General features: G+C 45.2%; 1 protein-coding gene across 1 annotated transcript in view; it reads right to left on the bottom strand.

Annotated features, from left to right (window-relative positions):
* Nucleotides 1-4,644: 4,644 nt before the first annotated feature.
* Nucleotides 4,645-18,692, bottom strand: part of TTLL4 (tubulin tyrosine ligase-like family member 4) — an 18,824-nt gene continuing 4,776 nt past the window's right edge. The window contains 15 exon segments of the mRNA XM_014531058.1: nucleotides 4,645-5,853; nucleotides 6,545-6,630; nucleotides 7,012-7,082; nucleotides 7,230-7,440; nucleotides 8,073-8,175; nucleotides 9,725-9,856; nucleotides 10,525-10,659; nucleotides 10,952-11,050; nucleotides 11,346-11,468; nucleotides 12,730-12,858; nucleotides 13,090-13,172; nucleotides 13,273-13,464; nucleotides 14,205-14,281; nucleotides 14,620-14,730; nucleotides 15,157-15,278. Of these exon segments, the coding sequence (XP_014386544.1) occupies nucleotides 5,691-5,853; nucleotides 6,545-6,630; nucleotides 7,012-7,082; nucleotides 7,230-7,440; nucleotides 8,073-8,175; nucleotides 9,725-9,856; nucleotides 10,525-10,659; nucleotides 10,952-11,050; nucleotides 11,346-11,468; nucleotides 12,730-12,858; nucleotides 13,090-13,172; nucleotides 13,273-13,464; nucleotides 14,205-14,281; nucleotides 14,620-14,730; nucleotides 15,157-15,278 (1,837 nt within the window). The 3' untranslated portion in view covers nucleotides 4,645-5,690.

Genomic DNA, 18,692 nt, shown 5'->3' with positions numbered 1-18,692 from the left:
ATTATATACACACTTTGAATAAAGGTAGTGTTTATTAAAATACATTTCATTTTCAAAATTAAGCTGTCAACTGTTAAAGTGTGTATACATTTTGGGGGCACACCCTGTATTTTGGTACTCCTATGTTGGGTGCATATATATTTATAAATGTTTTATCTTCTTGCTAGATTGATCCCTTTGTCAAATATGGTTGCCAATTCAACACCAACAGGAATCCCCAATTTGGGATTTGGTGAAGGAAACTTTATTCAGTGCAAACCAGCTCAACTGTGATACAGTACATCTGTGAAAACAGCATGGCTGTAGATCAGCTCTGGGGCCAGAGATATCTTTGGTGTTTCAGCTCAGCCAGGAAGACACAGTCTTCCAAGGATTTGTGGGAAGTCTTCCAAGGATCTGTGCTATCAGTCAAGGGGAGCTGCCTTACATGGACAGGGTCCTCACCCCTAGTCTCTGATTGGCCCATCCTCATGTAAATGAGGACTCCAAATCTTTGAAGTTTGTTTGGTCCAAAAGGCACTGTCTGATTGGTCAGAATAGAGCCACTCTGCTTGGTCAGAGCTGCATAGCTCCAACTGGACAGGGAAAGCCTCAGTCCTATTGGTTGAAGTAGGATTCTAGGAACTCCTTTATAAGAGCTGGCTCAGATGGCAGAAACACAGCACAGCAGAACAGTTCAGTGCAGAGGCAGGCAGTTCAGCACCAGCTTGTTTTCAGTTTAAAGAAGTCCCTTGAATATTCTTGTATGGCCAACATTTTTTTGTAAGGCTAGAGTTTATTTCTTTTTATTGCTGAGTAGCATTCCAAACTAGTTTGTTTATCTGTTGAGAGGCATTGGATTGTTTCCAATTTTTTTATTATGAATAAAGCCACAATAAATGTTTTTGGTGAACATCTGATTTCATTTGCCAGGGAGTGGGGGTAGGATACCTAAAAGTGGAATTGCTGAGTCATAGGTAAATATGTTAACTCTTAATAAACTTCTAGTGTTCCATAGCAATTGCAACATTTTACTCTCAGCCACCAGCCATATGTAAAAGTCTCAATTACTGCACATCCTCTCCAACATTTGGTCTTGGCTGCCTTTTTAACTATTCTAGTGTTATCTCATTGTGGTTTTAATTTGCATGCGTCATGAAATGATACTTTGTCCTTTTTTAAAAGTCAAATCTATTTACCTGCATATAATAAAACTCATCCATCTTAAGTGTACAATTTGATGAGTTTGGACAAATGCACAGTCAAGATATAGAATATTTCCAATGCACCCCTTTATAGCCAATTCCCTCCCTCATATAATCCCTGGCAACCACTGATGTGCTTTTGGTCAGTATGCCTTTTCCAGAATGTTATATAAATGGAATTATAAAATATACAATCGTGTTTCTGGCTTCTTTCACTTAGCACCAGGTTCCCCAAGAAACATGCATTGCATGAGATGTGAGGGGGCAGCCCCCTTTTCTGCACAGCTGCTTTTCTGAAGGCTCTCTGCTCAGGACTCATGCCACTGCCCTATCATTCTGCCCTGGTGGATTCTGATTTAGAGATAATCCCACAGATGGTAGTACACCAAATATCTGAACCTGTGTCATATAGTTTTAATTGCATTTCCCTGACAACAAATGTTGGGGTTCCAACCTTTCAAAGCTAATTACCTTGATTAAATCTGCAAGTTCGATATCCCATGGACAGAATCAAAATATATTTTATCAAAGTTGTGTAATAGTAACATACTGTTATTTCTTTATGAAGAAATGTTTTTGGTGGTACTAATTTTGTCTGTTTTAGAATATATTTTAAATCTGCACTATATATCAGGCACCTCTCCTAACTACCCTATAAAGTAGGCTTTGTTCTCCCCACTTTACTAATTGAAACTTAAATATCCTTTCAAAATTGTGTTGGCTTTTGCTATACAGTCTCTAGCATTCCATGTGTTTCAATCTATTATAATAAAGGTACAAATGGGTTTTAAAAACTACCCTTTGCTGACACTTCTTGTATTATTTCACCAATGAGAGATTTGCCAAGGTCAACATTAAGACTGCTTGCAGCTTTCATTGCTCCAACGCTGATGAAATGTCAATTCAATGAGCCTTGGCATCAATAGAGTGCAAACTCTTAGGGGGAGGGAAATCTAAGAGGCCAAGGGTTGTCTAAGGGCTGGATCAGAATCTCAAGTGAGATGAAATGGAGCATCCTTAGCCACATATCTGAAAACTGTCAATGCTTCTAAGTCTCAAAGCAGTTGGGGCATTGGAACAGTAGACAGCTGAACCTTAGTCTTAAAGGACAAATCCAGAGGAAGCCAGGAGGGGAGGTCTCCTAGCCGCCTTTCGATAACTAATTCAACTGACGAGGGCAGTGGAATGTACCGTGTACCCAAATTGTCCACCTCCTTCACTGGCCCACTGCTGTATTGCCCCCGGGGCAATCAGGTATGTCCTTTGGCCCTGGTGACTAAATAGCTTGTAACCATAAGAATTAACCTGCAATGACAACTGTCCCTTGGCAGAGCTGTTGGGTAGGTGCGTCTGTTCTTTGGCGCCAGCTCCAGTTCAAGGTCTCTATTTTCTTTACTATGCTCCTCCCCTTCCCAGTCACCAGGCATCCATTGCTCCCTTGCTCTCCTTCTTATCAAAGCTTATCTTGGGGTAAGATAATGTGATTTAATTCACATATTTCTAATGTTTAATATGCTTCCTTACCCAGAGAATTTGCATTCTGTGTACCTCGGGTGAAGGTGGGAGTGATATGGCATCTGAACCCTGTCCTGGCCTCCTTCACCTCTAAACTGGCTCTACAGCTGCTTCACTTCCCTTGTGAAAGGGGTTTTACATTTCTTACCTGCCTTCCCTTCCCAAGACAGGGTTTGGATAGCAAATAGGAGTGGCCATGAATTAAGTACCCTCTAAGTCAGTGTTTCTCAACCTTCTGGCCCTTTAAATACAGTTCCTCATGTTGTGACCCAACCATAAAATTATTTTTGTTGCTACTTCATAACTGTAATGTTGCTACTGTTATGAATCGTAATGTAAATATCTGATATGCAGGATGGTCTTAGGCGACCCCTGTAAAAGGGTTGTTCGACCGCCAAAGGGGTCGCGACCCACAGGTTGAGAACCACTGCTCTAAGTCCTAAGTGCTTTTACTATATTTTACTTAGCTTTCACAACCCTGCAGTATAGGTATATTCATATTATAAAAAAACTGAGACTTAAAAAAAGTGGTAGCTGAGGTCACACAGCAGAACTGAGATTTGAACCCAAGGTCAGTCTCTAATGCCCATGCTCTTTTCCTATCACAATACCACCTCTTCGTTAGTATTTATTCTAAGTCACTTAGTTTTTTATCAATCCTGAGTGAATATGAAGTAAACAGCAATAAGCAACCCTTGTCTTCTACCCTAAATCTTTACTCCAGTGCTCCAGAAATACTCTGTACTGCACTCCCCTTTCTCCAAACAGGGTCTGGGTAAGTTAGGAAAATAACTAACATGTATCCTACTATATCCCCAACTTTAAACTTTCTAAGAAATATCATTACTTCTCCAAAATTCCTTATTCAGCTGAACACCTTATACTGTAGGTATTCATTGTTAGTATGTATGCCGAATGCTTAATAAGCAAGATTTAATTTTCTCCCAATGATGAGGGAAATACATAAACCCCATTCCTTCTCCCACCCAGCAAAACACACCTCTCCTATATTCAAATGTGGTGAAAATTAAAAACAATGCATGTACAAACATGTTTTAAACTACTAAGAACACTCTATTTTCATCATTTAATTTCCTAAGTCCTTTACTGCCTCCCCCTGCCCCCCTCCATTACCATCATGCTGCAATGCTGGTTCCCTCTCCAGCTGCAGGGATGGAAATGGACTGGTTGTGCTCTCAGAAGGTAGGTCAGAGAATTGAAGCTGGATTGCAAGGAGTAAGCCAGCTCAGGCAGGCCTCTACACCGAAGCCCTTGACCAGAGGACCAACCACAGCAAAACTACTTACACAGGTGGCTAGTTTTCTTAGGAAGCCTGCTTACTGTCCTTGTCACAAGGCTCACTGTGACATTTTTGCATCCAGGTAGGACAAGAAGGAGTTGGCTTCAAGGACCTTTCCTGCTGGGCTACCCCAGAACTCTGCCAAGCTTTCTTCCCAACTTGTCAGCATGGCCTTCACACTGGCCAGACCAGCCACCTACTTGTGTGGCCTTAAACCTAGTCAGACCTCGTAGTGATTTTTCCATGGCTCCATTCCAGCTTGCCATAGAACTCCAGGAGCCATAAAGCAGAGTAGTCTATATCTTCCCAAAGCTTAGAATGATGGCAGGGCCCAGGACAGGACTGTGAGCAGAGCTCCCTGCCTGACGTGCAAAGGGGAAAACTTGGGTATCACAGATGGGCCAGTGGCTTCTTGTTGGACCCCGCTGCTAAGACAACAAAGTAAAGGGATGACAGGGCAGGGGAGGGGGCAAGCAGTAACCAGGAAGTACCTTTGTACGGGTTAAGAAGGAGCACAGTTCAAGTGAAAACAACCTTTCTGATCCAAACTTCCCACCTTGGATTCCCTGGGTGCCACTTTTCCCCAGGGGAAAGATAAGTAGACCTTCTGGATCAGATACAAGTGTCTTTGGAGATCTCCGTCTGTACAGTTCATTCAAACATTTATTGAACAGTCACTGTTTTACTGAGTCTTAGGGAGGGAGGTAGATTCAGTTAAGAGTACAAGAGTTTAGGCAGCAGTGTGTGGAAGCCCATCCTTCAATGAATGACTGCTTCTGAAATCCACCTGCTATGCCACCAGACTCTGCTTGCCCTAGCGACCCCATTAATCAGAGACAGTGAAGGGAGTAAGGAGATCATGAGCCTTCCTAGGTTATGGGGAAATCACAGCTCCTTCTGCTCTCCCCCAGACTGTGTCCATTGACAGACAACAGCAAGTGGGATTATCCAGGCTCCTTCACTGAGGCCATAGGAAATTCACAATTTGGCTCTCACCCTCAGAAAGCCACGAGTTGAAGAGGAAACATCCATGACTGAGAAGTCTAGAAGGCTGACTGAGTAGTGTTATGAGGTCAGAATAGGAAGACCCAGGGCCACTGGCTGGGTGGACATATGTAAAGACAAATGGTCTACAGGTGGTGAAGCTCCCAAGACTAGCATGATAGGACATGGTTTCACCTCCCTGGTCATCGCCTCTCCCTGTCTGTCTACTGAGGAAGTTTGAAGGTTTCTGAAAGTGACTTCTCAGGATAAAAGGGAAGGGAGGGAGCGGACAGAAGACCTGAGGAAATGAGAACCTTCAGAGGAACCTCCTCAACTACAAAGGACTTCAGGCCCAAACAGGTTCACTAGGTTTTCTCCTCTTGAACTCGAATTCAATCACTGCACCAAGGCCTAAAACAAACCACACACAGCTCTCTGAAGGTAGAAAGCAAACCCTGCTTTATAAGGCCGAGTAGCTGTCATTGGCTTCTCTGCTGAGATATGAGGTACCAGCCAGTGAACCTTCTTCACCTTCTCCCTGTCCCCACCACCCCACCAACCCTCCAGATAACCATCTCTGTAATTTCACTGCTTCAAAAAAATACTCTGAAGAGGGGGAAGGTGAGGGGGCAGAGGCTCAGGCTGGCCAGTTCCCATGAGGTAGCTACGCCAGTGCTCCTGGGCAGGGGCTAGTGGAAAGAGGCCAGTCATGGGCTCACAGCAGCCAGGAGGGAGTCACCGGTTGACTGGGAGGTGGGGGAAGCAGAGAGTCTCAAAGTCCGCCCAGAGTATTTGTTCACAGGTAACATCTGCTTGGAGAGGCTGGGCTCTTTGCTGGTGTCTTCACTGTCTTTTGAGGAAATGGGTTTCCTGGAGAAAGAGGAAAAAACGCAAGCATGAGTCTTCTTGGACTTGGGTATAGTCCCGTCTTCAAAGAGTGGTACGATTTCCTCAGAGGAGCTGTTTTGTTTTGTTGTTGTTGTTGTTTTTAGACAATAAATAGGACAAATAAATAGCTGAGACACTGTGTAGTTTAGACTTCAACTTGTGACCTGCCTTCAGAGTCTGAACCGGGCATTCACAACATTATGGTGTAATAAACCATAGTTATATAGAGGTATAAATAATTGTAAAATATATTTTATTTATTTGAAGGCTTGAGAGCTTAAGTACAAGTATAAATGTGTGTGAGCGTAGGAGAGCTAAAAGATTTCTTACAGCTAATGAGTATGGCTGAAAGTGGCCATTTCTGCAGATGGTTCTGTGCTCAGCTCGGCTCAGCATCCTGGGCATACCAAGAGCCAATCAATTGAAAAATGCTGATTTCATAATAGTCTGAGCATATCAAAAGCCACTAGGAAAAGGATATTATAGCTGAATATTCTGAAAATCAACCAATTAAAAAATGCTGGTCTCATCATAATCTGGGAAGAGAGAAAGGAACAAAACTCTCTGAACTCATACCGTTAAGATATTGTGTATCAAATGTAAAAATAAATATTAAATAAATTTTAAAAAGTATCTGAAGTCACACCCAACACCCTTTCCTTGCAGCACTCACCCCAGCTTGCCAGTCTCCGATTTGGAGAAAGCACTGACCATCACATCACCCTTTGGGACAGTCAGAAGTGATGTCGGGAGAGACCACTGAAAGCAAAGGAAACAATGAGGCTAAAATGTTCCAGGTCTTGGCACTCTCTCGAACCTCTGCCTCTGAGTGATGACCATGGGCTTCTCCCCTTCCCTACCCTTCATACATGGGCCCACATGGGAAAAAGTCTTGGTTTTCTCCCTATTGAGACAAAAAGTTGAGGCTACAAAGCACTTTTTGATCCTTGAAAGAAAGGCACCCAGGGAATCCTAGAAGCAATTATTCCTTTGAAAAGGAAGGGCCATGAGACAGAAAGGGAGGGCCTAGGGAGAAGTGGGAGGGTCTGGACCTCCACCCAACCTACACTGCACTCTTCACGCAGAGGAAGGAGGACTTTGAGATGGAGCTGACCCCTCCCTCCCAGTGGTATCACTTACCACTGGAGCAGACTCAGTGATGGCTCCTGTGTGGAACCCCTTGTAGCACCAACTCCGAAGCAGATCTACTCCTAGGACAAGATGAGTAGGGGTGGGATTTAAGAGGTGGAATCAATTGGCCAATCTTCTTGCCAGAGAGGCCCATTTCTTGGTCTACAGGGATTTAATCTCTCACTACTAGTAAACATGGCCTCCTATGGGCAGGGAGGACACATCACCTTTGAGCTTGTTGCCATGGTACTTCTGTTCCCACTGGGTGGTAAGAATGTTGAAATAACGTGGCTGCTCAAAAAAGCGGAGATAGCGAGAAGAAATTCGGGAAGGAAATATTCGTTCAAATTGACCCCGGCGGGAAAACTCGTCTTCCATCTCGACCAGAACCCGAACGTCATCTGGTGTCAGGACATCCAGCACAGATGCATAGAAGTCCTATGACCCAAGGAACAGGGAGGAGGAGAGTATGACAGAAAATAGAAACAGAGAATCAAGAAGCCAGGGGTCAGGGAGAACAACTCTGGGGCCCCAGGACTCTCAGGGGACCACCAAGGCAGCCTGGTGAGCCAGTTCTGGACCTCATCTGTTCCAAAGTCTACTGAGCTTAGCTGGGAGATGAATATATTCTTGGTCAAGGTGAGGGGAACCACTGGGGCAAAGAGGTTAAGTGATTTGTTGGGTGGGATCAATATCAGAATCCAGCAACTCAGATTTGGCAATAGTCTTATGTCTGCCACTCTTCCATCCAGCTCCCTCACCAGCTCTGAGAAAGCCAAGCCTTCCAAGGGCTCACTGCACCTCAGGGAAAGAAACCCAAAGGGTCTACAGCTCTGAGGACAAGGGTGGGCTAGGACAGAATATTGCCAAGGGCAGTGGTTCTTGAACACATGATAAAGGCCATCAACTCTCTCCTGAATGATGTACATGCCAACATATCTCTGCACACAAAGGAGGTTGTGGACCTAGACTAGGAAACCCTGTCCTAGACAGAAAAACTGATTCCAAATGTTTGAGTAGGGAAGCTTTCTGCTGACACTGGGGGTGGGGGGTGGGAGGTAATCTCCTACCTGATCAGGAATTTTCTGGGTCAGGTAATAGGCTTTCTTCAACTTCTGTGCAGTGATTTGCTCTGGGGCCATTTGACATTTGTTCCTGGGGGAGGCGGGCAGGCTAAGGCAGGGGGCAGAAAAGGAGAAAGGGTAAGGTCAGCAGCTTCACATCCTGAGGACATGTGGAGAGAGGGTCCAGCCCAGGAAGGCACCCTTTTCAAGAAAAGACAAAGAAGTACGGACAGATGTTAATTGAGTAGATTAGTCTACAATGCACCCCATTCGAGCAGACTGAGAGTCAAAGAGCAAGCACCATGGAAAAATGTGAGGAGTATGGTCCTGCTGGTGTGGCTCAGTGAGAGCATCGGTCCATGCACCGAAGGGTCTCGGGCTTGATTTCCAGTCAAGGACACGAGCCTGGGTTGCAGCCTGAGCTGCAGATTTGATCCCCAGCTCTGGTGGGGGCACATGGAGAAAACAACCAATTGATGTGTCTCTTGTGTCAATGTTTCTCTCTCTCTCATCCTCCCTACATTCCCTCCCTCCCACACTCTGTAAAATTTCTTCAGGTGAGGATTAACCAAAACAAAACAAAAAAAAGTAAGGAGTACAAAGTGTCCTTTCTAGTTGTATTTCAATAGTAAAAAAAGACCCTGGAATAATTACTGTATACTCAGTTTAGTTTAATTTAGTGAACACTTACTAAATACCCAGCTCAACCCTACTGGCTATGTGATCCTTGACAAATTACTTGACCTCCCTGTACCTTGGTCTCATCACCCACATTATTACAATTACCACCGAGAGACACAAAGATGGCCTCCAAGGAGCTCACAGGATGGCAGATGTCAAATGACAACTACAGCACAGAGCCCAAGAAGAGTCTCTTAAGGTATGGTAAGGAAAGCAAGTTTTGTTACTGGCAACTTAGGAATTGAATTCCAGCTCTACTTCTTTGTAGCTGGATAACCTTAGATGGGCTACTTAATTCTGGTGATTTTCAACTTTCTCTTCTGTAAACTGAAGACACCAATACCAGCCTCATGGGGCTGCTGTGGGGATGAGTTATAGTTTCTTCCTTACATAAAGCAGGTCCTGGCTAAATACTGGCTCCCTTCCCGCGAGAGTGGATCCAAGAGCAGGCTTCATGAAGATGTTGCCCTGAGTTAGGCTTTGATGGATGGGTGAAGTTGAAACAGGGAGGTCTAGCTGAGGGGAATTTTAACAGGAAGAAACCCTATGAGCAAAGGAGGGGACACTATGGGGAAACAGTGAGAAGCAACATATGTTGCAGAGAGGAGACTGGATTAACTGATCTTTAAGGATCCTTCCAACCTTGAGGTTCTCTGAGTGGTCAGGTTCGTCAGAACATGGAAACCAAAAGAGTAAAGGGAGGGGTGCCTTGGAAACGGAGGCTGGGGCCTTGACTGCCCATGTGAGGAGTTGGAAGCTGAGTCCCCAGGCCCTATGGAGATTCCTGAACAGGTGAGCAGTATAACTAAACTTGCTTTTAGGGGCACAGACATGACAGAGGTGTGTGGATAACTGTAGGGGCAGATCAAGCAGCAAAGGAGACCCAGCAGGTGGAGCACACTGACATTATTCCTTCTCAGATTCACAGGGGGCTGTTCATGCTGCCAGCCAAGCCGCAGACAAGCAAGGAGGCTGACCTGGTGGAGCTGCTGGAGCAGCTGGAGCTGGAAATGTCCTCTGCGTTGGGCAGAACAAAGCCTGCCAGGTTCAGAAGGTCACGGATCATCTGGCCTTTGATGCTGATGTCCAATGGAGAGTTAGAGTGGAGGCTTCAAGGAAAGGTTGGAAAGAGTGGTAAAACTGTTTCCAATTGTATGTCAAGGTCAGTGCTAGCCCCATTTACTCCCTGGCTTCCCCAGGATAAAAGGACTCTGACATTCAAACTCACGAGCACAATCATAGGGGTCTTCCTGCCACACAGATAGTGAATAACATTAGTCAGGGAGGTTCTTGCCCATGACATTCATTTGTTAGGGAAAAGCAAGTGGTGGGAGCAAGTTCAAAAGAACAAATTTTAACAACCCCTGTCCTAGCCAGTTTGGCTCAGTGAGAGCGTCGGATTGAAGGGAACTGGGTTCAATTACAGTCAAGGGCACATGCCTGGATTCTGGGCTCAATCCCCAGTTTGGGGCATAAAGGAGGCAGTCAATCAATGATTCTGTCTCATCATTGATGTTTCCAACTCTCTCTCCCTCTTCCTTTCTCTCTGAAATCTATAAAAATATATTTAAAAAATTTTTAACAACCCCTCTCCATCCTCAAAGAACCCTGAAATAATAGCAAAGAATGAGTAATGAGCAAACAAACAGATGCTGAAGGGTAAACACAAATTCTAATGAAGGAAAGGTCTTCCCAAAGTCAGCAAGATTGGAGTGGAAATAGGATCATAAGCATAAAGAAAGGGTTCTGCTATGAGTGCCCTGACAATACCACCTACCTTGGGGAAATGTTGACCTCCAGGACCCAGGGCTTAAGGTTCTCATCCAGCATGATGTCAAAACCAAAGAGCTCGTGGCAACTATAGGGCCGCCGCACATACATCTTCAGCAGGCTGGTCACGTAGGGTTCTGACCTGGTCATAGGGAGAAGGGAGGCCTTACCCAGAGCTGCCCTGCCAATGAAGTGGTCCAAAGATGGGAGAGCAGAAGCAAGCCAGAAAAAGCAGCTCTCAAGAGGTCTCTGATGTGGGGCCAGCTTCTTGGGATGGATTTCATAGAAGAGCAGAATTTAATTCTATCCACTCCTTCCTACTCCCTTAGAAACTGAAACAGCACAGCACAAAGTCTGGGGCACAGCAGTGTAAAACCCATGAGAAAAGAGGGGCTTTGGTGGCAGGCCCCACACCAGATGACAGTGTGACTCACGAGATGATGGTTTTGACAACAACATCCTTTATCTTCTCCCATATGGCATCACTATTGACTCCTTTCTGGCTCAGGTAGTTCCACAAAGCTTTCAGTGCCCTGCAACATGGGGAAGGGAGTACAAGTATTAGGGATTATATTCTATGAATTGAGTGATGAAGAGAAAGAAAAAGGAATAAGAAGCACAACAGTATTTTCTTCCTATCTCTTCTTTTGATGTTTTGAATTAAGACAGAGTTGAGCTTGGATGCAAAGAGACCAATTCTGAATTGCCAAGTGTTTAAACATCTTGGGTCTTACATTAATCTTCCATTCATCATCTCCTTGAACCTCCCCAAACCCCAGAACCCTGTGCTCCTCTAAGTTTCCATTGACAGAGACACTGCCTCGGTACCATTTGTGGCCCTGGCAGGCCGTTTCATCTGCATTGGCCTGGTACTCAGCATTCTTTTTATTGACGCTGTAGTTGGTCAGGTGCATGAACTTGTTACCAAGGCTCTTCATGGAAGGGGAATACCTGAAAGGAGGAGAAAGGCAGAGGTAAGAAGAGGAGATAGCAATCAGACAACGGTTCAAACATTTACCATATCCTGAGGAGATAAAGGACAAGGGGACAGATCTTTTCAGATGCACAAGAGCCTCAAAAGTATGTCTGGTGGTAAGGTTTCTAGAACAGCACACTAAACTCCTCTCCTTTATCCCACCTCAGTCCTGCAGGAAGACCTTCCCCAGATTTACTGAAGTAGAGAACCTCCTCATATGATATTGTGATTTATAATGTTGTGATTTATAATCTTTGCCCCCAATTTTCTGACACACAGTTCCTAAAACCCTTGTAAATCCTAAGTGATAAGAGCATTAAGCATCTTTTGTCCTAATATTGGCCTTTGGCCCAGTTCCTAACACAGGACTCCTGAAACCTTTGTGAACTCCTAGGTAATAAAAGTGAGTTTTATTCTAATGAAGAGCTTTGGGGTGGGCTCTTGGATAAAGCTGGTGACCAGAAAGATTAAGCCATGATTATAAGCTTGGAATTTTCAGCCTGGCCCCCCCATTCTTTTAAGATGGGAGATAGGCTGAAAATGGATGAATATGATCCATCATGCCTATGTGATAAAGCCTCCATAAAACCCCGAAAGTATAGGGTTCAGAGAGCTTCTGGGTAGGTGAACATATGGAGGAGTAGGGAGAATGGTGCCCCCAGAAGAGGAATGAAAGCTCCTAGCCTACACATCTCTTCCATCTGGATGTTCATCTATATTTTTTATCCTATTCTTTCATAAGAAACCAGTGAACATAAGTAAACTGAGTTCTGTGAGCCGCTCGACCAAATTAACAGAACCCTAGGAGAGGTCATGGGAACCTGTTTTATAGCCAATGGGTCAGAAGCACATGTGGCAATGTGGAGTTGTGACTGGCATTTGAAGTGAGCAGTGGGAAGCCTTGCAAGGCTGAGCTCTTAACCTGTGGGATCTGATGCTAACATCAGGAAGATGATGTCAGAATTGAGTTACATTGTGGGACACCTAGCTGGTATTGCAGAGATTTGCTTGGTGTGGGGAAAAGCCCCCATATATTTGGTGACCAGAAGTGTCTGAAGCAGATACAGAGGAGGAAAGGAAGACTAGGTTTTCCTAAATATACCTCACATTCTCCTTTGCTAACAAAAACTACCAAAACATTTGTTATTTTTCTGTTGGGTGTCCTCCAGTTTCCCTTTCTCTCAGGAAAGCAAATCCCCAGACCTGTTAGGGTGACACTTCACCACTAGCACATACTTGCAACTGGCAAAGCGGACGAGTCCATCTGAAAAGAGGTAAATCCGTAGAGGATCATAGCAGGTGACGTAAACATAGATTCGCAGATCAAATTTGCTGCCACTGATGAGGTAGGGTTTGTGTAGATACCTACGTATAGAAAGGCCCGCTTCAGGAACATGATAGATGAAGTAGGGCTCAGTGGGTAATTGAGCCATGACAAAAGCCAGCCAACAGTCCCTGAGATAAAGACTAAAACAGTTGGCTGAGGACAGTCTTTGGCTGGGAGGACAAAGGACAGAAGAACATGACAAAAAGGGAACCTCCAGGCTGAGGAAATGAGAAAATGGGAAGGGGGATCTGAGCTGCGGGCAGACTCACCTCTGTACCAGAAGGGGCCTTCTCTTGGGGAGCTGACTCCATTTGTGAATGACCTGGATGCCAATGCCCCGAGCTGATGCTGGCTAGAAGTCAAGTGCATAGGAGATGAGATTTGCTCATGGCCAATACTCTGTTGTTCCTAATCTCAGACCATGGCCTACTCGCCCACTGTGACCCACTCACTGGTTTAACAATCCACTTTTGGCGGCTGTTGCTCTCCCAGGTTTTGCGCAGGAGCTTGGCATCCTGGGGCAGGATGAAGGACTGGGGGAAGAAACTGAACTCCTTCTTGCCAAAGCAGTTCTGCATGCGGGATAGGTTCCGCCACAGCCGGTCCTTTCGCCCAATTTGGAATGAACCTGGGAAGTGGTTTAGCTACAGAAGGGACAAAGGGTGAGAGCAGGGAGAGGGCCCAGGTAAGATCACGAGGAAGATGGCAGGACTCACTCTCCCATTCCAACTTCCTTAGCAACTTTTTAAGCTACTGTTCTATCTTCTTTTCACCATCTCATGGTCCTCAAGAATTCAGCTGCCAAGCACTCACCAAAAAATGATTAAAAGACAAAATGACAAAATTTAGTGCCTTTCAGGAGTTGACAGTTCATGATATATAATAGCAATTAAGGCAGACATAATATCCACCTTAAGTGCAAAGACAAAGCTATTAAGTCTTTTTCCATGACAGCCTATAGTACAAAGATAAGAAAGTACCTGGCCTTCAATAAGGGTGGGGCAAGGGACTCATTCATTTCAATATGAGACCAGAGTCCTCTTTATACATATTCAGCTTGGAGGAAGGGAGGCAAAGTGGTTACAGGGGAAACAATAAACTGAAAACAGTGGTTATAGGGGAAACATAATAAACGGAAAACAGATGTTGCATCTCTAGACACATTAGAGAATAATGTCTTTGAGAGGCTGTGACTGCCCAAGTCACTGCAGCTGAACTGCTAAATGTGTGTGATCTGCTAGGGTCACACTGCACCCTCTCCTGTACTTTCTCCACTCCTCTATAAGCCTTCCTGACTTCTCTGTGTTATCCAACTCTTCCCCCACTACCAATCTCCTCCTGCCCAGTCCAAACGCCTGAAGAGCACCTCAGAAAGGGCTCCTACCTTCTGGTGCCCCCGAAGAGATCGGAAACTAGAAGACTTCATGTGGTGACCCCAGCAGCCCAGCCAGTCATCATTTTCTATAGAAGACACATCAGGGAGTCAGTCCCTAGAGCAGAGAGATCCCCAGAGGCCCCAGAAATGCCACTGGGGCTGGGCATATAGCTCCTAGACCCTATTTTCTAAAAGTTACCATGGGGCTATCCTACATGAGGCCCTGGGGTCACAGGTAGAACAATCTCTGTCTTTCAGTTTTGAGGAATAGGCTTCAGCCCAGAAGGAGTTCAAAGCTATGTCCTATGAGACTGGCAACTTCAGGACAGGATCCCCACATAGGAGGAAGTACCCAGGGCTCCCTTCTTCCCAGAGCCCATCTGTTGGGGCCGAAGACAGATTCAGAATAAGGCAAGTGACTCACTCGTGCTGACTTTGAAGTGGGACCGTCCAATGGTCTGTTTGACAATGTTGGGGGTCACTGTGCTCATCTTCCACCGCAGCAGCTTCCTTTGTTCCCAGGGAAGTTTCTCCACTGGGAGAGAAGTGGGGGTGGGGGGATGAAGAAGAGCAGGAGAGTCATGGTTAGAAGAGGAAAGAGATGGCATTATTGCTCAACCTTTCCTGGGTAGGTAAGTCACAAAATACAGTTTCTGATCATAGTTTCAGTGGGGAAGAGGGGGGACTGCACAGGAATGAGAAGCACAGAAAGGAGGAGAGGTTGAAAGGGGAAAGAAACAGGTTAAAGGGCAAGAACAATGCATGAGATTATGGGGCTGAGGATCAGCTCAAGGACAGACAAGAAAAAGGTCTGCATATTGGACCGATGAACCAGGTGGGGGACCAAGCACCATAAGAGCCATTCTAGAAAGCCCCTCCAATTCTTTTGCCACCTCCTCCCAACTTTGTTAGCACCCTTCTCCTGGGGCTCTTCTGGGCTTACACACTTGGCCAGGTTTACCTTTCTCATCTCGAGTGCCAAAATAGATGGTAGGAGGCACATTGGGAAAGAGACTGTAGATAAGGGCTGGCCGGACAACTTTCTCGTTGGAAAGAGGTTTGGTCAGAGCCTCATTGCAGCCCCTAAGAAGAGAAACAGACATGTGGTACAGAAAGGGAAAGCCACAGCCCTGAAGTATTGTTACTACTACATATAATTTCTTTGGGAGTGCTGTCTTTTAATTGTACTTCTATAAGTGCTCAATAATTATTTTGCAAATATCAATAAGGTGCTAACCTATATATAGCCACACCTTTAAATGTCACCTGAAGATAAGGCTTTTGATACTTCATTCTGTGATACAGCTCTAAAATTTCCTGTGACAAGCTACAGGCTGGGGAAATCCCTGAAAAGAGTGGTTCTGGCCCTAGCTGGTTTGGCTCAGTGGATAGAGCGTTAGTCTGCGGGCTGAAGGACCTCGGGTTTGAGTCCGGCCAAGGGCACATGCCCAGGTTGCCAGCTTGCTCCCAAGTAGGGGGCATGCAGGAGGCAGCTGATCAATGATTCTCTCTCATCATTGATGTTTCTATCTCTCTCTTCCTCTCTCTCTCTTCCTCTCTGAAATCAATAAAAATAAAATAAATAAAAAAGAGTGGTTCTGAGAGCAGGTAATAAGTCTGGGTGGCTGCTAGTGGAGGAATAGCTACACTAAGACAAATAAATGAGAGAAAAAGAATGATATGGATAATTTAAAAAGGGGAAAAGCAACAAAAAGGAAAGAAATAGTGATACTTCTAACTCATTTTATATTTAGGCTTCTCTGAAGATAAACATGGTTGATTAATGCTCTCCTCCACCTGGGAAATGATTTGACACCAAATTATGTAACAAAATGGCAATGCAGGTCTGGGAATCTGGGGCAGTGGGCCATGGGATCCCTATGTTTGTTCAACAATGGCTTGGCCAAGGCTATGTCAAGGAGTCTCAGAACAGTGAATATCTCAACTATCTATTAGGTACAAGGTGACAGACCCAGTCCATTTCTTTAAATAGCACTGAAAATAGAGAGAATAGATTACTCTCTATACTGAGCTCATAGAATCCACAAATATTACTATTTAAGATTAATTTTTAGTTTATAAACAGCCATTCTACCTGTTATTGTGCAGCATAACAGAAATAGGCACAATATGTAAAACATTAATCTTTTAAACCTTAGAAAATTTTAATGAATTTTAGTGGGTCAAGTTAAATACTAACTCCCAATTAAATAATTCCAATTAATTCAACTCTATTCCTCATTTTAAAAATATTTTACTTCAAAGCCTTTTAATTTACTGAGTATCGAAATTTAAGATTATTGAAAATCAAGGAAAATGAGTTAATTTAAAAACAATGACAAGTGAAACTCAGATAACATTGCATGTCAGCTGCAACTGAAAAATATAATTTTTTAAAAAGCAAAGCAAGATAGGAATGTAAAATGGTATAGCCACTCCAGAAAACAATTTTGGAAGTTTCTTAAAAAACTATTTGTACCCTAGCTGGTTTGGCTCAGTGAGCATTGGTCTGTGGACTGAAGGATCCCCCGGGTTCGATTCTGGTTAAGGGCACATACCCGAGTTGCAGGCTCAATCCCCAGTAGGGGGCATGCAGGAGGCAGCCCATTGGTGATTCTCTCTCATCACTGATGTTTCCATCTCTCTCCCCTTATTCCTTCCTCTCTAAAATCAATTTTAAAAATACATATATATATCTACAATAATAAAAGCATAATATGCTTATTAGACCAGATGTCCTTCTTGACGATCTTCTGGATGAAGCCGGGGCTGCAAGGGAAGCCCGGGTCCCGGGTGCCTGCTGGTGGCTGGAAGGAAGCCTGAGTCCCAGGTGCCAGAGGGAAGCCAGTGCCAGCAGCTGGGGGAAGGAAGGCCTACTCTTGCACGAATTTCGTGCATCGGGCCTGTAAAACACACACACACACACACACACACACACACACACACACACACACACACACACACACACACACACACACACACACACACACACACACACACACACACACACACACACACACACACACACACACACACACACACACACACACACACACACACACACACACACACACACACACACACACACACACACACACACACACACACACAAATATAAAAGCACAGCGACCTTTATGGCGGAACGATTAAAACAACTGGTTGCTATGATGCGCACTGACCACCAGGGGGCAGACGCTCAATGCAGGAGCTGCCCCCTGGTGGCCAGTGCGCTCCCACAGCGGGAGCAACTAAAATCAATTTTTAAAATACATATATATATCTACAATAATAAAAGCATAATATGCTTATTAGACCAGATGTCCTTCTTGACGATCTTCTGGATGAAGCCGGGGCTGCAAGGGAAGCCCGGGTCCCGGGTGCCTGCTGGCGGCTGGAAGGAAGCCTGAGTCCCAGGTGCCAGAGGGAAGCCAGTGCCAGCAGCTGGGGGAAGGAAGGCCTACTCTTGCACGAATTTCGTGCATCGGGCCTGTAAAACACACACACACACACACACACACACACACACACACACACACAAATATAAAAGCACAGCGACCTTTATGGCGGAACGATTAAAACAACTGGTTGCTATGATGCGCACTGACCACCAGGGGGCAGACGCTCAATGCAGGAGCTGCCCCCTGGTGGCCAGTGCGCTCCCACAGCGGGAGCACCACTCAGCCAGAAGCAGGGCTCACGGCTGGTGAGCGCAGCAGCAGCTAAGAGGCAGCGAGCCAAGCGGTAAGGAAGAACAGGCAGGCAGTAAGGAGTGAGCAGGCAGAAGGGTGGTTAGGAGTGAGGGGTCCCCCACTGTGAGAGGGATCCCGCATTGCTAGAGGGCATAGGCCAGGCTGAGGGCCCCCCCCCCCAACACCTAACCACCGCCCCTCTCCCGTCCCTGTCCCCAGGGGATTGCCACCTAGAGGACCAGTCTTCTGTAACCACCCAAAGTCTCAACACTGGCGAGCAGTGGTGGAAAAATAACACCCAGGTCTCTAACCTCAACAGGAACAATGGTGATTTTCACCCTCTGTGTTATTAAGTGGCATATGCTTCTCTCCAGGGGGGGAAAAAATCTGTAGCACTACCACCCTTATGGAGGAAACATTATGTAAATGCAGTGCCCAATTTTTAACCACAAAATGCATAGCCCTTCTTCTTTCAGGCTCTCCCCCCAATATTTGTCTCTGATTTGGATTTTTGAGGACCTCTTCCACTAAATCCAATACCTCTGAGAGTGCATACTCACCATCAAAGTTAAGCCCCTTTAAATTCTTTTCTATTGCTCCCCCAATAACACTGCAGTTATCTAGGGGCACTTATTTCTGTTTACTGAGCAAGGTATCTCTTATCATAAACCAAGGCCTATATCACTCCCTTGTGTGAGACTTCAATTTAGATGGCTTTATGTAGCAAATTAGGATTAGGCTGGGAAACCACAATGGTCTACACTAGAGGGAAGGAAGGAAGGAAGGAAGGAAGGAAGGAAGGAAGGAA

Source organism: Myotis brandtii, unplaced genomic scaffold (genome assembly GCF_000412655.1).
Source record: "Myotis brandtii unplaced genomic scaffold, ASM41265v1 scaffold79, whole genome shotgun sequence".
Classification (NCBI taxonomy): Eukaryota; Metazoa; Chordata; class Mammalia; order Chiroptera; family Vespertilionidae; genus Myotis; species Myotis brandtii.
This window is presented reverse-complemented; position numbering and strand designations above follow the sequence as displayed.